The sequence below is a fragment of the Podarcis filfolensis genome (genome assembly GCF_964270895.1).
Source record: "Podarcis filfolensis genome assembly, chromosome: 7".
Lineage (NCBI taxonomy): Eukaryota > Metazoa > Chordata > Lepidosauria > Squamata > Lacertidae > Podarcis > Podarcis filfolensis.
The window spans coordinates 57,522,085-57,545,267 of record NC_139603.1 but is presented as its reverse complement, the minus strand read 5'-3'; the positions used below and the strand labels follow the sequence as shown (position 1 = coordinate 57,545,267).

Genomic DNA, 23,183 nt, shown 5'->3' with positions numbered 1-23,183 from the left:
CCAAACCATGACTTAGCACAGTGCAGCAGCAAAATGACCATGGAGGAATAAAATGACCCTGATCTCTTCTCCAGGAGCCCACACATTTGCTCATTCGTGTTAAACTATGGCTTGACTTGACTTTATGTGTAAACCGGGACACTGTAGTAGAATACTTTGCAAGGTTGTTTAAATAACAGTTTCCTATTACATACAAACTGGAAAACTGTGGTTTAATCTCTCTTTACAAATCAGGATATGAAATCTGGTTTAATAAAACCATGGTTTCTTACACTGAGATCATTATGTTTGAATTGAGCCTGAGAGATTTTGTCTTGCAGCTAGTTATGTCTTCCAGTCATTGTTGATTCCTTAAACCTTTATAGGACTTTGGCTTATTAAAGAAATATAATCAGTGGAAACTGAAGAGTTAAATGACACTTTAATTTAGTCATATCTCAGTTATTTCTACAGCATCACCTGTTTTTAGCTGCACTGGTGCTCATATTAGTAAAGCAAGCAGAAAAATGTTTTTGGGGCAGTTGTGTTTCTGTTAAAGGGAAATTTCAAGTGATACTTGAGCTAATGAGTTGACCTAGTTTGAGTTATCAGGATTTGACAACTTATTTCTGTATTTTTTCACTGCTTCTGTGTGAGCTCTTCACAGCAGGTTTTCTTTCTCTCCTAAGAAACTTAATGAGATGTTTATTAGTTGTGACACTTTATTAAAATGTTTGATCAGAGCTGAGAAAATACTATAAATTTTGGGGTTCTGGCCCTGTTTAGTGCTGAAAAATTAATAGTTTATTAAACTATTTTTATAATAGTTTATTATAAAGACTGCCATAAGAAATAATGTATGTGTTACGGTCATAATTCAATAGACTAATATTATAAAACCCACATTAGCTCTAGGTAGCTCATTAAGCTAGTTTCCAGTAGTTACTGTCAGCAAAGCTGAACATTTGTTTTAATTCTTAGGTGCTAACATTAAACTCTTGATAGTTCTTTGTCCTGGTGAATATGATACTTTCTCAGCCAGCTGTTTTAATGTTGAAAATGTAATGTCTTTCTGACACTGATTTCATATAGTAGTATGGAACCAAGGCAATCTGTTGTGAGGCTGAAAATCTTCTGGTCTTGTATTTGACAATGTACATTAAAGACTTGACATTTTATTCTGCCAATAATATTAATACACCATCTTATCAATTCCTTTTAAATATCATGTTTTTTATTACATGGTTGTTTTATCCTGTAGATGTAGGACAAAGAACTGCTGAAAAGGTTATGATTGATGGACCAATGGGGACTTCAGAAGATGGAAGTGACAGTGAAAACATCCAGGCAAATGGAATTCCAGGGACACCTATTTCTGTTGTTTATACACCATCTTTACCTGATGACAGGTTATCAGTCTCTTCCAATGACACTCAGGTATAGGCATGTATGCTTAGTCTTAAACCCAGTACACCTTTTGAATATATTTATGTCAGATTACAATTTAAAAAGGGGGCCTTTTACAGAACATTGAAATGGTAAATGCTGTGTAAAGAGAGCTTGCAAAATTCTGTAGTACAGATACTTTATGACAAAGATTATTACTATGTCCTAGGCCAAGATTATGTGTGATATTGCAGTAAAATAAAATGCAGGAATAATCTTTGACTCTTGGATTTACAACAGCATGAATATGATAGCTTTCATTTTTATAGTAATTTCAGTTGTATCAATTGGTAGCTAATCAGTTTTTGTTTAAATTCACTCTCAAAGTCACTTCTGAGCTCTTTGAGTTTCTAAGAGTACATAACACAAAGGCTAATTTCTGATTTGCTGACTATAATTTTCCAGGCGCCAAAATGGTATATATCTGATCACTATCATTGAAGAATGTGGTGTAAATTGACTTTTTGAACCAATTCGCTTCAAAAATGTTAGGCTTGTGATTTTTGAGCATGACAGCTGACTTTGAAAAGTACAGTAATAACTGCTGCATTATTTGCTAGCAAATATTTTATCATATCCTTCTATCCCCAAGCTTGGTTTTTACTCCATACACTTCTGCTTAATGCTAAATGGCTTATTAAAAACGTGTTAATTTCTTTAGGAATCTGGAAATTCTTCAGGACCTACCCCTGGTGCTAAATTTTCCCACATCTTGCAAAAGGATGCCTTCCTAGTATTCAGGTCACTGTGTAAACTCTCTATGAAGCCTCTGTCTGATGGTCCACCTGATCCAAAGTAAGTTGAGATTCTTCTGCTATGAAATACTTAGATGGTGTATATGCATCCGTAGCTGCACTTCCTCCTCCTGATGCACTATCATGTGATGCAGTATCTAACATAAGATAGTATCACTATCATTGAATCATAGAAAGCATATCTAGAATACGGTGCAACAGAATCAATGAAAATAAATTAAGCTTCTGGATAAATTATATTTGGAAACTTTGGGGTTTGGAAGTTCTGTTCCATGCACATGAAGTCCTCTCTGCAGTCAATTGGGTTTTATCAGGGACTTGAATTGAGAGTAACTAAAAGTATCTTCCTTTGGGCTACCAATCTTGTCTTCTTGATTATGTTCCTTGTACCTCAGAATAGATACTACTGGATAGCCCTTATTTGAGAATAATAGAAGATGACAATTATTTAGATGACAAGCAGTTTTTCAGATGATACATTAATCTCTAGTGCTAAGATATAAAACGGAAATGGTGGTTTAAGAAATAATTGTTTTGGATTAGACCCAGAGAGGTGAGTTGAATCCTAGCATGTCCTTCCTGTCATGCAATAGCCCCATAGGATCCAGTCCTTCTCCTTTCAATCCAACACCCTGAATTATATGTTTATATAATTTATAGGCAGCCCAAATGGGCTGACTTCCATGGAAAATGTATTGGCAAATATTTGGTAAAAACTTAAAGTATATATGAAGTCCTTAAATTGATTTTGGCAATTTAACAGAAGTTTAGAGTGTTTACGCTGCAGGATATCACATGCAACATAACACTTCCATAGCAGCATATTAGTACTTAAGTGAGAAAAAAGGACACTGTACAAGTCTTTTTCAAATTTTATTTTAGACCAGCAATGTATAGAAATATTCCAGTATATATCCAATTTGATTTTCAGCTTTTCACTGGCCTGTTAGGAATGCTTGCAAGCAACTTTTTTTCAGATTGTATGTTAAATTGCAATGTTTTGTGCAGTACACCTTTATTTTACCAGTCTCAGTTCCAGGTCAGCAGGATGTGTTGATGGTTTCTCCCCATGACTGAAGGCAAGCAGCAACCTTTTGAGAGGTAGGGCTCCCATCATGCAGTTCTGCTCCTGCCTTTGTCAAAGTCAGCCAGTTACCATTAGCTCTTGGTTTATTCATTCTTTCCCTTCTTTTACCTACCTTAATATTTTAATAGTATAGATAGCTTAGTTAAAGTTTTTCATTCCTTATCCATGTTAGTGCTCTGGGAGCTTTTTTGGCTGAGGAGCGGGGTACAAATGCAATGCAGTAAAGTAAAGTAAAGTAAAATTGCCCAGGGTGGATCCACCCATTTCTATCCTAGTTTCTGGGGACTTACAGGATGAGAAGTCCATTGCCAGGATGTTTCGAACCAAGATCAGTGGTCAACAGCAGAAGTGACAATGAACATCAACTGGCTGGAACTCAGAGCTGCTCATCTGACTCTCCAGCACTTCCCAAGCCATCTTCCCCTTCCTTATCTGAACAGACAACACAGCAGCCAAACGGAATATCAACAAGCAAGGCTCAACTCAACTCTGGGATCTCCTGAAGGAAACTGCTAATGAATTGGGCAGAAGTCAACATTCAGTTTCTCACTTCAGAGCACATCTCAGGCCTCCTAGACATCCAAGTGGATTGGCTCAGCAGGAAGCTCAGAAGGTGGATCAGGTGGAGTGGCAGCTGAATTTACAAATATTCCAGCTCATCCAGTATTGTTTCCGCCAGTGCCAAGTCTACCTCTTCACCTCAGAAAGAAATAATCAGCTCCCTTGCTACTTCACTAGGTTTCACACTCTGAAAGCAGAGGCCTGGGGTGCTCATCTTGCTCTGACCTCAGGGACTACTGTATGCATTTTCCCCAACACCTGTTTTGCCACAAGTCCCATGCAAGGCCAAGGAAGAAAAGACCAGAGTAATTCTTGTTGCACCATTTTGGCCACCCTGACCCTGGTTTCACAAAATCCTGAGTCTCTACATCTGCCCACCCCCACCCCCCTTTTACTACATAGTCAGCTGACTGTGGAATTTGAATGGGAACTTTTTACAAAAAGAAAGTTCTTGTCAGCAATGATAGACATTTTTCTTTATTCCAGAAGACCTGCTGTAATATGCATCTACCAAGCCATCTAGAAGGCTTTCCTCCTGTCATACTCCACCAAGCTTGACATTTCCACCATTCTGGAATTTCTCCAAGGCCTACAAAAAGGTCTGAAAGTTAATACTCTGAAACATCAGGCAGCAGCGATCGCCTCAATTCTTTCAAAGTCACGCTCTCCTCCGCTCTCCTCTTACTCCTTACTAAAATGCTTCCTCAGAGGTGCTGCACTAATTTGTACCCCCACTATTGACAGATTCCCTTTATGGAATCTACACCTTGCAATGGCCCCCTTTGAGCTTCTCAGATGAGTTTCTCTCCAAATCCTGTCTCCCAAAGTGGTTTTCCTCATTGCTATTGCCTCTGCCCACAGAGTCTCCAAATTAAACATGCTCTCTATCACTAAACATCTCTGTATTTTCCACGAGAACAGAGTAGTTCTCAGGACTGATCCCTCCTTTCTGCCCAAAGTCTCCTCTTGTTTCCACCTTCAACAGGAGATCGTTTTACCAACCTTTTGCCCATCCCTGGTATACGCCAAGGAAAGGGCCTGGCACTCACTGGATGTTTGTAGAGCCCTAAGGTCAATATAGCCAGAACTGAAGCTATCCAGACAATCCAAGAGCATATTTGTCTCCATCCATCCCCCCCTCCTCCCTGGGGAATAAGGTGTCAAGAACCACTCTTTACAGATGCACCAAGGCATGTATAGGGCTAGTATACAAAGCCCAAAAGATCTATGTTCTTCAGCATATCACAGCCCACTCCACTAGGTCTGCGGCCACTTGGGCCACCTTTCCCTCTCACACTCCTTCAGGAGATTTGCCGCACAGCCACCTGGGGCATGCCTTAACATTTTGCCAGACAATACTGCTTGGACACATACACCTCACCTGAGGCAGTGTTTGGTCAGAGGGTCCTGCAGCAGGTGCTCCTCCCTAGCTCCTGCAGCTGTAGCCCACCCTAGGGAAGTTAGCTATTGCACATCCCATCCTGCTAACCTGTAACTGGAAATGGAGAAAAGTACAGTTTCACTCAACTGAAATGTAGTTTTCCATTCCCAGTGATAGGTCAGCAGGCCCCACCTTAGGTAGTGAGCTGCAAGAGTCTTTTTTCCTTTCTGTCATTTCCTTATACCGTTCAAGTTGGTTGTAGTTTTTGTTAGGAGGAGGTAGGTTTTCCTCCCGTTCTTTATGACTCCTGCTTTCTTGAGCTTGGTGAGTCCTTGAACTGCATGATGGGAGCCCTGCCTTCTGAACGGTTGCTTCCTGCCTTTGATCAGGGGGAGGAGCCACCAACCAATCCTGCTGACCTGGAACTGGGAATGGGAAACTACATTTCAGGTGAGTACAACTGTAGTATTGGGTTCCCCCCGCCCCACAAAAAAAGTACTGGACACAACTGATATGTAAATCTCCCATGCCATCAAAGGGAACAAAATTTATCCTTATCTTGTGCCTATGATTTAGAAATAAAAAGAGCTCTCCCCTTCTCCCCCTCTCAGTGCACAAAGAGGGGGGAAAATATTTAGGAGAGAGAGCTGACATGAGTTTTTTGAGAATTGACAGGCTAGCATTTAGAACATTGTAACTGCTCCATAAAGGTCAAGGTGCTGTTCATAGCAATGAAAGTGATTAAACCAGTGGCATAGCGTGGGTTGTCAGCACCCGGGGCAAGGCAAGTAATTTGCGCCCCCTAACCCGTGGATTTGCACCCCCTAACCCGTGGATTTGCCCTAACCCCAGATGTTGCGCCCGGTGCGGCCGGCCCCCCCTGTACCCCCCACGCTACGCCACTGGATTAAACTACTGTTCCTGATTGGTGTATTGTGCCTGGGGTGTATGAAATACACAGCGTGCTCTACTGTAAACACTCACTTTCAGTAAATCATTGTGCAATGGTAGTTGTCTAATACATTAAGTTGTTGGTTTATATTTTATATAATTGCCTAGGATTTTCTAACAATAGCTTAGAGATGTTCTTAGTCGTTTTTATAAAGAGAAATATCTCCCACGAATTGTTCAAATAACTGCAATTATTCCTTCTAGGTCTCATGAATTGCGGTCAAAGATCCTTTCATTGCAGTTGCTGCTGTCTATTCTGCAAAATGCAGGACCTGTTTTCAGGACAAATGAAATGTTTATCAATGCTATTAAGCAGTATCTTTGTGTTGCACTGTCTAAAAACGGAGTCTCGTCTGTTCCAGAAGTGTTTGAACTTTCGCTTTCTATATTCCTCACTCTACTTTCAAATTTTAAGACTCACCTGAAAATGCAAATTGAGGTAAGTTAACATCCAGCAATTTAAGCACCTTACTTGAAGTAATTCAGTATCCCTCTAGGCATCGCATACTGTTCAGTTAAAATACATAAGGTTCATAAAATAACAATTTCGTTTTAGCCTCAGACTAACTTGACTTCATTAGGTTTAATGATCACCTTGTTTTAAATAAACTCATATAAATCGACCCAAAACTGCTACTTATCAAGAGCTCAATTTACTGCAGCATTCAAAGAAAAGAATTGTAGATGTCATCCCTAAGCATTTTTTATTGCTGGCCTGAGTTTACTAACTAATTAACTGTTAGTTGAGCATTTCATTTGCTACTGTATTATTGTCACCTGCCACTGCTCTCCTTCGTTTTACACATTATCTGTACCAAAATGTTGCTGTTTTAGTTTGTATTTCAGTTGTTTTTTCATGTTGTGTAATGTTTTTCTTATAAATCTTCAGTAAACATCTAGTTGGGGGAGTGGGGTGAGGGGAGAGAATAGAATTGTACCCTCATGCGGATGTTCAGATAGCAAAGTAGGGAATCAGGATCATCCATTCCCCACTCCATCTCCACCTGTCATTAATGTGTTGGACTTCAAGTTTGTGTGGCTTCACTTATAGACCCTTGACGTAGGTAATCCCTTATCAGCGTGATCTTTGCAGCCTAGATACTGGAAGCAGGGCCTATATACTGTGTGTGTGTGTGTGTGTGAGAGAGAGAGAGAGAGAGAGAGAAAGAGAAAGAGAAAGAGAAAGAGAGAGAGAGAAGGCCTCTATGCAAATTAAATAGAACACATGTGGGCATGGGGATTGATTTATGGTATACTCCATTTTTCTTTTAAAATCGTAGCTAAAGCTGCTTACAATAAAAGAGAAGATAACATAATAAAACAAAGCAATAGAATAATACATCCATTAAAATACTGAACAGCTTTAATGAAACTGATGCTTCAGTCAAACCAGCATAAAAGCATTGTCTTACCTCTTACCTCTAATTAGCACCAAAAGTACCTGAGAAGTATAGGGTAAAACTCAATACATCATTTGTCTTGAAAAGGTCACTGTAAGGCACCAAATTAATTTTTCATCATACAAATACCTCTTGCCAATTTATGAAGCTCATACCTAAAATGAATGAGTTTCTTCATGGTTCCAGAAATACTAATAGAAAACATACTAAATTAAAATATATAACTGTGTAAATGTATATATAAGTGATTTGCATATTGAAATGACAGGCGCTGTACAGTTTATTACATTCTGCCTCCACCTTTGGAAAAAGGCAGGAAGTTATCGTTTTCCAGTGGTGAAGATGAGAGTTGGTGATGAGGATTTAGTCTTGTGTGTGTTCTGCCTTCTGCTGTTCATCTCCTATTTGCTATGTGGCAGCGGGGATGGATACTTGTTACAATTGTTTATGATAAAGTTGCAGGCTGTTTTAATACTAGCTTTGCATGTTGGTGTTCCCATTTCCTGTAGGCACCGTGTGCGTATATAAAATATAGGAAATTTCCATTTAGATGTGTCTCTTTGGTGGAAAGTGGGTACCTCTCTTGAGAAACTTTTCTCAAAACTTCTACTCAGCCATGCTAATGAGATTTATGAAAAACAATAACCTGACATGTCATATTCTAACCCATATAGAGGCAAAATACTTAGCTTCTTAGACAAAAGAATCTAACGAATTGTGAAGTTAGTTCTGTGATTCCCAAAAAGCGCTCTAAGGTTTGTGGGTTGTTGGACATGACATTGGGTTGAACTGGTCCCCCCAAAAGTTCAAAAACAACAATATGGGCTAGTCATAAGTAGTTCTTTGGCTTCCAGCCATGGGAAAGTGATGAACACAATGTTTTATATAGCTCTATCAACAGGCTTCACACAACTGATTCTTAAGTATGTAGCTATTGCCGCTTATGCCCTAGGTCGGATATTAACTAGCCTGAAAGCTGTTGTCAGCTGACAAAAGCATTGTATTCAAGGATGTTCCTTTTCCAAATGGAAAAAGGCACTTTAAGAACCAGTTGGGATGTTCTCTTTCATGGTTTATGAATCCAAGAATGAACATTGAATCCATGCACCATTTCCACCCTACCTACCTCTGCACTCTGCCTTCAGTGCACAGATCCTGGATTTCTTAAACCAGGGCTGACTGTTTTTTGTTTCTGTTTTGCTTTTTTCAACTTTGCCTAGCAGGACATCCAAATGCAATTTAACGGAGCTGATAGATTAGTAATTGGAATGAATGCAATTACTGTTAAAATCAGACTTTGTGACCTACAAGAACTCTCTATGAATCATTTCCCTTGAATTAAAATGTTCCTGTACAACACATGGCTACCTATTGTCCTGATGAAGGGAATAACATATTTTTATTAGCATCGGTGCTAAATCTATATAGCAAGATTAAGATATGAATTCTATATATGTTAAGCTTTGCATGGGCCAGATGTTGGATTATAACAGTTAATGAATGAAGTACAGGGTTTGGGAAATAAATGTAACTTCTTTCTGTCCATACCATTTTTCCTAGGTTTTCTTCAAAGAGATTTTTTTGTATATCTTAGAAACCTCTACTAGCTCCTTTGATCATAAATGGATGGTTATACAAACACTGACAAGGATATGCGCAGGTATTACTCCATTGGGCATACCTATTTGCTTTTCAAAGGTTTAGGGTCACATGTCTTGCTGGTTTTGAGGGGTTTTGTTGCTATGCCTATATGTTTACCTAGCAGAGTGTTTCAATGTATAATTTTGTTCCTGTTACAGATGCCCAGAGTGTAGTGGACATCTATGTAAACTATGATTGTGATTTGAATGCTGCAAACATATTTGAAAGACTAGTTAACGACCTGTCCAAGATTGCTCAAGGAAGAGGCAGTCAAGAACTTGGAATGACCAACATTCAGGTAAAAACTATGGCATATCTCAGTATGTTTCTAGTAGTAAAAACAAATTAAATTAACACGGAATATTACCTAAATCTTTTTGCAAATATATACAAATTATTGCAGGAGCTAAGCCTGAGAAAGAAGGGACTTGAATGCTTAGTCTCCATATTGAAGTGCATGGTGGAATGGAGTAAGGATCAGTATGTAAATCCCAACTCTCAAACAACCCTAGGTAAGCTGTTTTGACATTCTTATTCCTTAGTGACGTGTTGACCAGAAATGCACTGAAGTTGATTTTCCTGTTTGCTAAGTATGACAACTTGCCCTGCTCAGATATATAAATTACTGCAGCTACAGGTATGATTGGGCTTTGCATGCATGTGTGAAGTCTGCAAATAATAGAGCGTTGGATCCAGAGAGACACCCGTAGAGGAAATACTGGTGTTGGCACTGTTCTACAAACTGTTACACAAGAGACTTCAAACAACCGCGTTCTTACCCAAGCACATATTTTGAGACCTTGGGCAAGAGATCATGCAATACCCTGTGCTGACAGAAGCACACAATTATCTCTCCTCACATTTTGTTAAGTTGAGGAAAGTTCTTCCATTTGCAGTAGTTTTCCCACAGCCACTTGCCAGACGGTTTCCTACATCCTTTACAGTTATGTAAGCTGTTTTTATGTCATCATATAATGTGCCTCAAGGATTCACAATGTCTAGAATTGTAGCATGCTTTGATCTTGTAAAGGGTTGTATCATTCGTTATAATAAATACACCTGTCAGGATACAGTGGTACCTTGGGTCTCAGACTTAATCCGTTCTGGAAGTCCATTCCAAAACCAAAGCGTTCCAGAACCAAGGTGTGCTTTCCCATAGAAAGTAATGCAAAACGGATTAATTCAGCCTTTTAAAAACCCCTAAAACAGCAATTTAACATGATTTTTACTATCTAATGAGACCATTGATCCATAAAATGAAAGCAATAATCAATGAACTATACATAAAATAAGTAAGACAATATTGTAGATGATAAAAATTAAAATTTATCTTTTTTTCTTACCTGCACTGATGTTAGTCATTGTTTGGATGGGGGGCTTTTATCCATTTCTGCAGTCACACAGTCAATCAGTCAGTAGCTGAGCTGGGTTGCACACAGTCACAAAAACAAATTAACCAAAAAAGCCTCAAAAACAAAAACACAAAATAAATAGCAAAAACAAATGCACCAAACTTAATCTGTTCTGAAGTCCGTTTGACTTCTGAAATGTTCGAAAACCAAGGTGCAGCTTCTGATTGGTGTGCAGGTGCCCCAAAAACAATAGCTGACAACCGCACCAGACGTTTGGCTTCCAAAAAAGTTCAAAAACCGAAACACATACTTCCAGGTTTTCGGCGTTTGAGAACCAAGGTACCACTGTATTATTTTAAATCTTTCAACTTTAGGTTGTTCTTCTAAAAAATTAATTTTCTTCCAACCTTCAGATCTGATATTCTTGTTTAGGTTCATTGTCCCCCCCAAACATGCTAATGTTGTGACTCTCTGTCACATAGAACTAGTGACGTATATCTTACTAAATATTATTAATTAGACTTTGAATATGATGATGGACAGTTAACAAATCGGCAACTTCTAAAAATGGTACACACATCAACTAACTTATAAAGATCCTTTTCCTTTGCTATTCTTGTGCAGGACAAGAAAAACCCACAGAACAAGACAGCACTGAAACAAAACACCCTGAGACAATTAACCGATATGGCAGCTTAAATTCCTTAGACTCCACAGCTTCATCAGGAATTGGTAGCTATAGCACGCAGATGTCTGGTACTGACAATCCAGAGCAGTTTGAGGTTCTAAAGCAACAGAAGGAAATAATAGAACAAGGAATAGATTTGTAAGTTTATTTGTTTAACCCATAATGTAAATTGTCAGAATGCAGGGGAGTCTCCATTTTCTTTCATCTACTACCTTTTACTTCCTTTGTAGAAAGAATATTGTAGCATCTATTTTTCAAAGTGCTAACTTCACTGGAACTGTACTTACAAACTTCGAGGACTACAGACTTACAGGCCAATTATAAACATTAATCAGATTTAAGTCTTAACTGCATTCAGTAAGACTTATTTTCTAGGATGTGCACTTGGGATTTGAGCTTCAGTTTGACTCTGGTTTTCTTTTGGCCTTTTACCTCACAGTTACTAAGGTGTTACCCAATTACATCTATGCTGAAAGCTTTGGTAGTTTTTTTTCATTCCTTTCTTTCCTGAGCTACTGCTGGAAATGGAGTAGGATGTGAATGCAATTGTTTAAAAAACAAAACTCAAAAACCAGAAATGTGGACAAAGATCAGATGGAAACAACAGTGATAATAGATATAAAGTCAAGGAGAAGTAGACTAGTAATATTGCATAGGCATTTAGAAGGAATTTAGAATTTACTGTGATCTTATTCTTATGTGTATTAAGAAGTAGTTATGAGGAACTGCGAGGTGGAAATATGACAGCCTGATGTTAAAATATATTATGATCTTTATATCCTTTCCCTTCTCTTGTCAGCTTCCCCACCCCACAAAAATGCATTCAAATATTTTAACAGTATGGTAAATTGGAACTTCTTCTACTAATTTACTATTGCTTAGGGATGGGTTTCTTACTCTTCAAATTATGGCTCAGATCCAGAAGAAGATTCTCTGGGTTTTGATTTTTAAATGGGTCTTGGGATGATTGTGGTGCCAAGGTGTGAATCCCCCTCAGCATACAGATGTTTTTGCCTTGTATGTGCATTTTCAGTGATTAATGAACATGTGATTTAACATACAGGTTTAATAAGAAACCAAAGAGAGGAATTCAGTACCTGCAAGAGCAAGGTATGCTTGGTACTACTCCTGAAGATATTGCCCAGTTCTTGCATCAAGAAGAAAGATTAGACTCTGTAAGAAAAATGTTATTAATGTCCAATGTATTTCATATGTGATTTACTTTGTAAATACAATTGCAGTAGTTTGAGCTAGACTTAAACTTATCCCTATCATAACTGTGTAATGGTAAAGAAGTGTTTATAGCTACACCCCAGAGAGTTCATTTAAGCACACCCAAGGGCCTCACATGTCCAGCAGGACTTGTGGCAAAACAAATTGAAGCAGCAGCCGCAGCCCTTCTACCACTTTCCCCACTGCTTGGTAAGCTCCCCAGAGTTAACAAAGGTAGTTTGCTATGTGAGCAAGAGACTACATTCTAAGAATAGTCCTACTGGCTGTCTGGAATATGTGTAGCTTGCACATAGCTTAGACCTGATTATGAATTTGTAATAGATGGATAAATAATCCCATTTCAAGCATCTTAAGAGTTTCATCACAAATAAATGGAAGGCTTTCTCATCTGTAGTGTGTTATCTAAAATAACTGCTCTCCCCTTTCTAAATAGCTGGTGGCAGTGGGAAAAAGACTGCCTTTACTGGCTTCAGCAAAGTAAAATTATCCCAGGTTTCCTTGGTGCAGCAGCATAGGATCATCCTTAAAAGGACATATACAGTAGCCATTTTTATTTTTAATTTAAATGTGAATACGCTTCTGAAATCTAGAGCATCTTATAGGTCAAGATGAATGTGAAGATGATCTTCTGGGCATCTTGGTTGATTAGAACTTCAAATTTCAGAGCTTGAATGATGCAGAATCTGTTATGGGCCAGAACCTAATTGTCTCAAATGCTGTGGGCAACAGTTCATAGAACTGGGGGTTGGGGGAGTACAGTAAACTCCTGGAGGATACCATCCTAATGTGAGGTTGCTCTCTTGCTTACATTGGCAGTCAGTCAGTTTCTTGTCTTTTTTTAAATGGAAGGAAGGTGGTTTTCTTCCCCTGTCAAGCACTTCACTGGAGCTAATAAACTTTCCTGTGCTGTAGTGTGGATTGCTATAATCAGCAACCAACAGAGCAACATACTCTGGGTGTTTATTTTTTAAATATTTTAAAAAATGAAAAATGCAGTATGGCTGGATCACTTTCCATTTGGTTGTATACATGTTGACCTGACCCGGAATTAATTATTTTCATTTTAGACTCAAGTTGGGGAGTTCCTAGGAGACAATGATAAATTTAATAAGGAAGTTATGTATGCCTATGTGGACCAGCATGACTTTTCAGCAAAGGATTTTGTTTCTGCTCTGCGCATGTTTTTGGAAGGCTTTCGTCTTCCGGGAGAAGCTCAGAAAATAGATAGATTGATGGAGAAATTTGCTGCTAGATACTTGGAGTGCAACCAAGGGTAAGTGGCTTTCTCTTGCCTTTGTCTAATCTATAGCTGGATAAAGGGGGAAATTGATTATGTATATTTTTTGTTTCAGGCAAACCCTCTTTGCTAGTGCTGACACTGCTTATGTCTTGGCTTATTCAATTATCATGTTGACAACAGATCTCCATAGCCCGCAGGTACATTACTTAGAACCTATTAATTATAACTTGAATCTACAAAGTGACTCACTCAGGTTTATTAAACCAGCACCATTTTAAGCTGACTTTACTTCTGATTTAAATAAATCTTATTTTCCTCCTGCATCTTAAGTCTTGATTGCAACCCCTTGACCCTGGAACACCTTCCCAAGAGTTCCAGATGGCTCCCATGTTGATGATTTTTAGGCAGGTGGTAAAATCTTATTTATTTCTTCAGGCTTCTGGCCTGTTTTAAATTCTTGCCTGCTGATTAGATTTGTCTGGTTAGATTGTGGGGTTTCTGCATGCGTCTTTTTAAATGTTCTGTCCATTTTTTGTATTGCTTTACTATGTTGTAAGCCTTTTGAGGGCCGAAAGGCAAGGTACAAACAATTTTATAAAGTCTGCTGTTTTCTGCCACAGTAGGGGCATTTCTGTATATGAATGTGTTACAGTACTTTAGATAAGGAAACCAACATAATGAAACATACTTTTGCTTAGATGTTACCAGCACTATTAATAGAACAGATATATTATTCAAAGGCACCCACAGACAAAAGTTTGGTGAATGCTAGTAGGCAGGCCATTCAAGTGCACAGTGTATTGAATATGAACCAAGCCTTTTTCTTCAGAACTGCCCTTGGAGAGATATGGAAGCTGCCATTATCATTCTGATTTTAATAGCCCACTTCTATGTCCGTATGAAGTTGATGAAGTTTAAGAGCCAGTGTGGTGCAGTGGTTAAGAGCGGTGGACTCGTAATCTGGTGAACTGGGTTCGCGTCTCTGCTCCTCCACATGCAGCTGCTGGGTGTCCTTGGGCCAGTCACATTTCTTTGAAGTCTCTCAGCCCCACTCACCTCACAGAGTGTTTGTTGTGGGGGAGGAAGGGAAAGGAGAATGTTAGCTGCTTTGAGACTCCTTCGGGTAGTGATAAAGTGGGATATCAAATCCAAACTCTTCCTCTTCTTCTTAATCAACAGTAGCAGAGACTGGTGGGTGATGGAGGAGAGAGAGAGATACCTGAGTGTGTGGACTAGATGGGATCCTTCCCTGGGTCATATTTTTTCTTGAAGGTGCCTCTCTTGGTAGATTCTGTGACTATGTATTCATACATCCTGGTGTAATTCCTACTGACGTTGCTTTCATGGCTAATACTAAACTGCTTCCCCCCCCCCCAAAAAATTTCTAGGTAAAGAATAAAATGACAAAAGAACAATACATTAAGATGAACAGAGGTATCAATGATAGCAAGGATCTCCCTGAAGAATACCTATCTGCCATATATAATGAAATAGCAGGGAAAAAGATCTCAATGAAGGAAACAAAAGAGTTAACGATACCAACAAAAACAAGTAAACAAAGTAAGCCCCCACTGCATACCAAGCTTCACAGAATAATTGTTGCTTCTCGCTTCCTTGTTGATACTGACAACCAGCCTAATAAAACTATATTATTATAATGTATCTTTCAAAAAAAATAATCAGTGAGCAAGTACATGTACACATCACGTTACTCTTCTGCGTTCTCTGTCTTTATATAGAGATATAAAACTGTGTGTGCAAATAAATGGCAACAGCAAAATTGCACTAAATTGCAGTATAGGAGGGAAGTTAAAATAAATGCATTTTCATATTTCATATATATGTAGCTTTCTGTTGAAACCAGCATATGTATTGTGTGTTTTTTATTACAACCATGATTTTGTTGGAACTGAACCTGTTCTTGTCTAAATTTCTAGTTGTATAGGCATGTTTCAAACAGTTGGCCTTTCTTCTTCTCCTGTAATTGATAACACTCATAAAATCTGTAGTAGTTTTTGTTGCAACCATTAACTGTTCAAATTTCAGCTTTGAATATTATATATTGGAGTCAATATTTTCAAGGGAGTAGGCAGAGTTCTGTTAGGGTGTAGCAAATTACCCCCCCCCCCTTATCCTTCAAAATCAGTCCTTTTCCAGTTTTATTTGTATTCTTAAGAAAATCTATGTGTGTGGCTAAATCGTGGATGATAAATCACTTGCGATAATGAGTGGGGAACCTGGACCAATGCTTCCATCATCCCTGGCCATTGGCCATGCTTGTTGGGGCTTATGATGTGCAGTCCAGCAACATCTGGAGAGCCATGGGCTCCTAAATACCTTCTTTAGATTATTTCAGTGGGGTGACATCAAGTGATGCCTGTCTAATTGTGCCATAAATTTCCTCTACTCCTTTAGCATATCGCCCCTTCCCCAATTTCAAAAACTGAAAACATCTTGTTTAAAAGCTAAAAACATTCCATTGTGTCTTTGTCTTGTGAGAAACAAGTCAAACCTTATATGGTAAAATGGGCAAAGGTTTTACAATTGTATATGGTACGTTTAGCAAAAAGTGTTAGAACGGTTAATAAGAAAGTGGAAATTGGTTTCATATATGGTAGATGTCTGAAGCCAAGAGAGTACTGAGCAAAGATAAGGAACAAAAGAGAGCTAATAACACAGAGCTCTGGAAATGGATCCACTCTTGTTTTTGTTATGCAAGAGATTTGCCAGTGGGTTTCCAGTAAATAATTATGTATATGTGCATTGTATTAATGGTTAGATTTTGTATGAAGGACAGCAATTCCTACAGTGCGGGTAGAATATATGACTGCATGGTTATTTAAAAACTAACCAAGTTAGAGTGTAGGAAGGAAGACAAACATAAAACAATTTTTTATAGGATGGAAACCATTTATTTATTTATTAAATGTTGGCAGAACAGAGCACGTCCATAGGCGCAAAACATTTATTTCTTTGATTAAAAACGTATCAACATGATTGTTACAAGTTGTGCATATATTGCTGGTATTATAAGTATGCATTTCTTTGTATATTTGTTTTGTCTTGGTTTAGATTTTGTATAGAATAAAATGTTCTTCAAATGCTTCCAGGTGTAGCTAGTGAAAAGCAGAGGCGACTTCTTTATAATTTAGAAATGGAGCAGATGGCTAAAACAGCTAAAGCTCTGATGGAGGCAGTGAGCCATGTTCAAGCTCCTTTCACAAGTGCAACACACTTGGAACATGTAAGACCAATGTTCAAGGTAAGTCTTATAAATATTCCTCTTTTGTACTATGACTACATGCTTCCCCTAAATAGGTGAATATTTTACATTTTAAAACACTATTGAAAGCAGTTCTTTGCCTTCTAAGAACACAAATTTCACTATCACCAGCGTCAATTACTAGCTACCTAAATGCATAATAAATAGCTCAACAAGCAATCTTAGGCGCAAGGAGCTGGTAGAGAGCATGGCAGCACAAACGAGGGCAGCGTAAAGTCACAGCAGATCCTGGGCCTGTTCAGAAGCCCAAGGGGGGAGGACTTTACAGAGTGGCAACACAAAATACAGAGAGCGGGCACGCTTGGTGTCACCATGGTAACCAAGGCCAACTGTTGACATACACAGCAGACAGTTCCCAAACTCCCTGTCCAGAGTAGACGCACTGTGAAGCCATGCAGAGAGAGCCAATGGATAACAACGAGAATACCCCTGCTTTAGAATGTAAACATGGAAGTAGGGGCAGGGCAATTTGGTGACTCTAGCAATATGGCAGCCATAAATGCAGTGTACCCTGGCCATGCCCATCATATGCCATACCAATCACACAGTAACAGTGTGACCAGGTAAATAAACCCGTATGGAAAACACCAGCATCCCCAAGCTTTATTTATTATAGATTTAAAACTAAATAAATGAAAAATCAACTGGTGAATCAAGTTTGTCCGCATTATAGATTTATAATGCTGTTCACATTTATCTGGACTACTTAATAATGAAAGTGTGTGCTGCTGTTTGAACAATTTGTTGTTGTTGTTTATTCTAGTTGGCATGGACACCATTCTTGGCTGCATTCAGTGTAGGTTTGCAAGACTGTGATGACACAGAAGTTGCCTCTCTTTGTCTAGAAGGCATACGATGTGCAATCAGAATAGCATGCATTTTTAACATCCAGGTAATACTGAATTCTAAGGTTCAGTAAAAGTATTGTAAATATTCGTGATTATATAGTAGCATTGTGCCATAAAATACATGGTGTGATTTTCCAACAGTATAATGTTATATCTTACTCTGGTTTTAGCTTATTGGTGGTTTTTTTGTGGAATGTTTTAATAACACTTTATACTTACAATTATATTGCTTTATTCTTTTTGTAAACTGCTTTGAGCCTTTTTTACAATTAAGTAGTATATAATTGTTGTTAAACAAATAAAAGTCACTTTAAAAAATGGAAATAATTATAGATTTCAAATGTCAATGAGATTAATATATGCATGAGACTGCAAAGTGGATATAAGGTTATCTTCGGGCACCTTGCCAGCACCTTGTACTGTTTCTAATTAATAGTTTACTAAGAGAGAAAAGACATTCTCATACACAATACAGTGGTACCTCGGGTTACATACGCTTCAGGTTACAGACTCCGCTAACCCAAAAATATTACCTCGGGTTAAGAACTTGGCTTCAGGATGAGAACAGAAATCGTGCAGCGGCGACGCAGCAGCAGCAGGAGGCCCCATTAGCTAAAGTGGTGCTTCAGGTTAAGAACAGTTTCAGGTTAAGAACAGACCTCCAGAACGAATTAAGTTCTTAACCCGAGGTACTACTGTATAGGCAGAAAGTAGTGGTTTACCTGAGTTTCATCATGAGTAATTCCAGTTCTTTTATTATTTTGGTACACCAACTACTAGGAATTCCAAACCTGTTCATTTTGGGGGAGCAATCACTACTGATTAAGCTTCAACGTTACCTGCATTATGTTGATGTATCTGGAAAACTGCTGAGTGTAGATCTCAGAGCTATTTCTTCTGTATTTTGTTGTGTTGAGTGAGTTTATACCATAGTAGGAAAGTGTTAGGATTCCTGATTATCTCATTGAGATCATAACCTTTTGGGTTTTAATTTTGTTCATGTATGGAACAATTATTTATTTTTATTATATGGATAGATATAGATATACTGCCTATTAAGAAAACGTCTCAAAGCCAGCAGCACTGAATCAGTACAAAATTTAACTAAAAATGTTGTGACAAATGGCTGGCATCAGATTATAGCTGTCCAAAATGGTAGCTGTTTTCCTATGTTCTTTGAAGAACTTGAGGAAAGTAGGTGACTCTCATAATTCAGTTTGCACACTCCCCTAGGAGTGATGCACCAACACATAAAGAGAAAAAAGCCTACTTCCTGTGTAAAATCTGGTTCACAACTTTTGTAGTATTTGTGTTTGAGTACCGTAAGGAAGCAGCCAGAGTCTCCATGTTTCCCCTCCCTCCATTACACTGGCTTCAATATTGACATCTTGCATCTCTATTAATACAATACTATGGTGTAGTAACTGCTGTGATATCTAGCAGTAGATGAACTAGGTAAATCTTGATGAATTAAAACACTCATTTTTCTTCCTGTAGCTTGAAAGGGATGCTTATGTCCAAGCACTAGCAAGATTTACTTTACTTACGGTGAATTCTGGTATTACTGAAATGAAACAGAAGAACATTGATACAATAAAAACACTCATTACAGTGGCTCATACTGACGGAAATTACTTGGGAACTTCTTGGCATGAGGTAGATTATATTTTTAATTGTTATATAATAACTGAATGTGTAGAATATACACTCTGTGAATATATTTGCATAATGCATAGATAACTTTTTCATATACTAAAACCATATTGTCAAATTTAATTGTATATTGATGTTTTTAAGAGTGTTTGTGTCAGTGTGAGATACCGTATTTTTCGCCCTATAGGACGCACTTTTTCCCCTCCAGAAATGAAGGGGAAATGTGTGTGCGTCCTATGGGGCGAATGCAGGCTTTCGCTGAAGCCTGGAGAGCGAGAGGGGTCAGTGCGCACCGACCCCTCTCGCTCTCCAGGCTTCACGCAGCTCTCCGCAAGGCGTGGGAGCCCGGCGCCGGGCTCCCACGGCTTGCGGAGAGTTGCCTGTTCTGGGGGCTGGGGTCGGGGGAAGCTCGGGCTTCCCCTGCCCCAGCCCCGCACCTGGGGGGGGAAATAATTTTTTTCCCTTTATTTCCCCCCCAAAAAACTAGGTGCGCCTTATGGGACGGTGCGTCCTAGAGGGCGAAAAATACGGTACCTAAAAGGTTTCTGGAAGTTTGCTTGTGTGTATGGATGAAAATTGCTAGGGTTTACTAACATTTGATGTTAAAAATGATCTGTCTTTCAGTAGATTGGTTATTTTATTTTGCTGTATTCTTTTTTAAATTCAAGATTTTGAAATGCATCAGTCAGCTTGAATTGGCACAGTTAATAGGTACTGGAGTAAAGCCACGTTACATCTCTGGGACTGTGAGAGGACGAGAAGGTTCTTTTACAGGAACAAAGGATCAGGCACCTGATGAATTTGCAAGTCTAGGAATAGGCAAGTATTGTAAATACTAACTACTAGCTGGCAAAATTGCTTTAAGTACATTATGCCTGCCTTGTTGCTGGTTTAGCTTTGTTGGTGACTTTCCTGTAGAAAGAAGAGAACTATACAAATATTATATACTATTGCCTGGCGACTTCATGACATTTCCTTAAGTGCCAGGTGAAAACGTTTCTCTGTCTCTTTTTTAAGATACTTCTTTATTCGTTTTATGTACAATCGTTACAACAGAAGACTTCACATCCAAGACGAAACAGTATATAACAAAACCTTGAATCTCATATTTTCATTTGTACTGATTCTTCTCAGATTCCCTTATTTTACTATTCCTTAATATTTGTTTCTCTATATCCAGGCCTTCGGCTGATTAACATTCTGTGGCCTTTTAAATTGTGTTTGTGGGATGGGGAGTTATTGGTTTGTTTTCATTTTATTATGTATTTTGTGTTCCCATTTTGTATTTTTATGTTGTGAACCACTACTACTGATCAGATGAAGCACAATATACAATTTTAATTAAAAATAAGAATGGATTGTATCCAAAGTTATTCATAACTGGAGTAAACCTATTGAAATAACTGAAGGGGACTAACATAGGTGTATTATTTTCAGCGGGACTTTGCACTAGTACATAGTTCTTCCATCATATTCCATGCTGTTCCAGAGGGCCCTGGGTTATCAGGCGTAGCCTTTTTGGAAATATAAGGAGTCCAGTGGATATTTGGGGCGGGGGGGGGGGAGCAAAAATTAGAAAACCTTTCTTGCACAAGTGAAAGTTATTTCTACTAACATAAAGTCACCAGTCTTTGTGTAAAAAAGCTGTATGTGTCATTGGGCCTTTATTCATAACGTTGACAGACAACAGCTCCTAACAATAGCCAGACGACATTGCAGTGGGAAGTGATGTGTGTCCTAACTCTAGCACACAGATTTCATCCATTTTTACCATTATCTTCAGTATTGCTAGCAAATATAATTATTTCGATGTTTGCAAAGTTACTTTTTTTCCTTCCTCCCTTCAACAACCCATCCCTTCTTTTAAAAATTGATGTATCTGCTAGTTGGAGGAAATATGGACTGGAAGCAGATTGCAAGTATTCAAGAATCCATTGGAGAAACTAGCTCACAAAGTGTTGTTGTTGCTGTAGACAGGTATGGTACTGTATTTGCCTTTTGCTTGATGCTGTGATGTTTGTATAGTAGCATAAATATTTTGGCTGCATTAGAAATAGTCATATTACTTGTTAGCATTTTTTTTTTTAATGATCTAGTAATGCTGTAGTAATGTTTGTTGATCCAAAGAACTAAATGATACAACTGAGTTAGTGAGGGCAAAATGGAGAGGGTTGGCAAGGTTGCGGGGGCAGAAAAGAAGCATGGGAGGACTGCAGATGGCTTTGCGATCCACTTTGCCCTTATTTGTACCTCTGGCATGAGAGGGGAAGCAAGGGGATGACTGCAAAACTTTGAGAGGATCAGCAGGAGGCAGGCGTTGTAAGCCTTCGTGCATTTTCAACCTCTGACTTGGGGATTTTGACAGGTGGGTTAACCACCTGTCAAAGCTGAGGTGGGAGCCAACAAGGTTCCCCCCACTTGGTCTAAGGGGAGCTTGGTGAGGTGTGCGTCTGGTAATTGGAGTTGTTGGCAAGTAATGCCATCAGGGACACAGCTCCTATTATATGTACAAGCAGTCACCATTTTGTGCAGGGGTTCCATTCCCAGCCCCTGCAGGCATCGGGGGAGTGTGTATAAGCATGCCATGCCCCCATTCTTCCCTTTCCCAGGTCCAAAAGACCCACACATCAGCAACCGCGCATCAGTTGGATAGGCCTAAAATGGCTGTCCCCTGTCTATAAATATAAACACAAACACATATATTTATATGTCAAATATACAGTGGTAGTGTTTGTTGACCTTTAATCTTCGTATATATTGAGGAAATCTGCCGTGAAAAATTCTTACACAGTTCTGTTAAATTGTGTCTTCGACAGAATATTTACAGGGTCTACAAGGCTAGATGGAAATGCTATTGGTAAGTTTTGGACACTGCTTACCATACTAGTGTATTAACATTTGTTTAAAAATACATATTAAGTGGATTCTCTGTGGATTTAACAGTGGATTTTGTTCGATGGCTTTGTGCTGTGTCTATGGATGAACTGCTGTCTGCCACTCATCCTCGGATGTTTAGCCTGCAGAAGATAGTGGAGATTTCTTACTATAACATGGGGAGAATAAGGCTTCAGTGGTCTAGAATCTGGGAAGTTATTGGAGATCATTTCAATAAGGTATGCCTCATATTTCCTAGCTCTTCCACAAAGCCAATTGGACCTTTTAATGTATATAATAAAAATGCCCCATCAGCATTTTGAGTGCTGAAGATACCACCAGTTAATTACTACTTACTGAAAGTTAGACTTCGAGAAAAGTTTTAGAAAATAATTATGCTAATAAATAGTTCTACTTAGAGGAAATGGTGCATTTTTAATGTTTTTGTATATTTCCTGCTGGTTTTGCCATACAGTTATTTACAGATTTAAATAATTATGTATATTTTTTACTTTTTACATTGCATATCATGAGTTTCCAACTTGGCTTTGCTAGGTTGGCTGTAATCCCAATGAAGATGTAGCTATTTTCGCGGTCGATTCCTTAAGGCAGTTATCAATGAAGTTCTTAGAAAAAGGGGAACTTGCTAATTTCCGATTCCAGAAGGACTTCTTAAGACCATTTGAACATATCATGAAAAGAAACAGGTAATAAATGATGTGTAATGGGAGAGCTACCTGAAATCATTCTCTCTCTAGTGTACAGAACTAAAGCTTAGAGTTTTAACTACTAAATTGTTTGTAAATTTTGT

At 38.5% G+C, this 23,183-nt stretch overlaps 1 protein-coding gene across 2 annotated transcripts in view; it reads left to right on the top strand.

Moving 5' to 3' along the window:
- The window catches only part of ARFGEF1 (ARF guanine nucleotide exchange factor 1), a 66,009-nt gene that overhangs the window by 28,865 nt on the left and 13,961 nt on the right, over positions 1-23,183 (top strand). The window contains exons 8-26 of one of the 2 annotated variants that reach the window (XM_083623164.1): positions 1,241-1,416; positions 2,087-2,220; positions 6,365-6,599; positions 9,121-9,220; positions 9,360-9,499; positions 9,605-9,713; positions 11,178-11,379; positions 12,305-12,416; positions 13,542-13,747; positions 13,827-13,911; positions 15,103-15,274; positions 16,825-16,976; positions 17,761-17,889; positions 19,343-19,501; positions 20,167-20,317; positions 21,385-21,475; positions 22,315-22,355; positions 22,442-22,611; positions 22,928-23,079. In XM_083623164.1, coding sequence (XP_083479290.1) covers positions 1,241-1,416; positions 2,087-2,220; positions 6,365-6,599; positions 9,121-9,220; positions 9,360-9,499; positions 9,605-9,713; positions 11,178-11,379; positions 12,305-12,416; positions 13,542-13,747; positions 13,827-13,911; positions 15,103-15,274; positions 16,825-16,976; positions 17,761-17,889; positions 19,343-19,501; positions 20,167-20,317; positions 21,385-21,475; positions 22,315-22,355; positions 22,442-22,611; positions 22,928-23,079 — 2,716 coding nt within the window. Of the gene's footprint in view, positions 1-1,240; positions 1,417-2,086; positions 2,221-6,364; positions 6,600-9,120; positions 9,224-9,359; positions 9,500-9,604; positions 9,714-11,177; positions 11,380-12,304; positions 12,417-13,541; positions 13,748-13,826; positions 13,912-15,102; positions 15,275-16,824; positions 16,977-17,760; positions 17,890-19,342; positions 19,502-20,166; positions 20,318-21,384; positions 21,476-22,314; positions 22,356-22,441; positions 22,612-22,927; positions 23,080-23,183 lie in introns of both variants that reach the window. The other variant, XM_083623163.1, reaches the window with a different exon arrangement.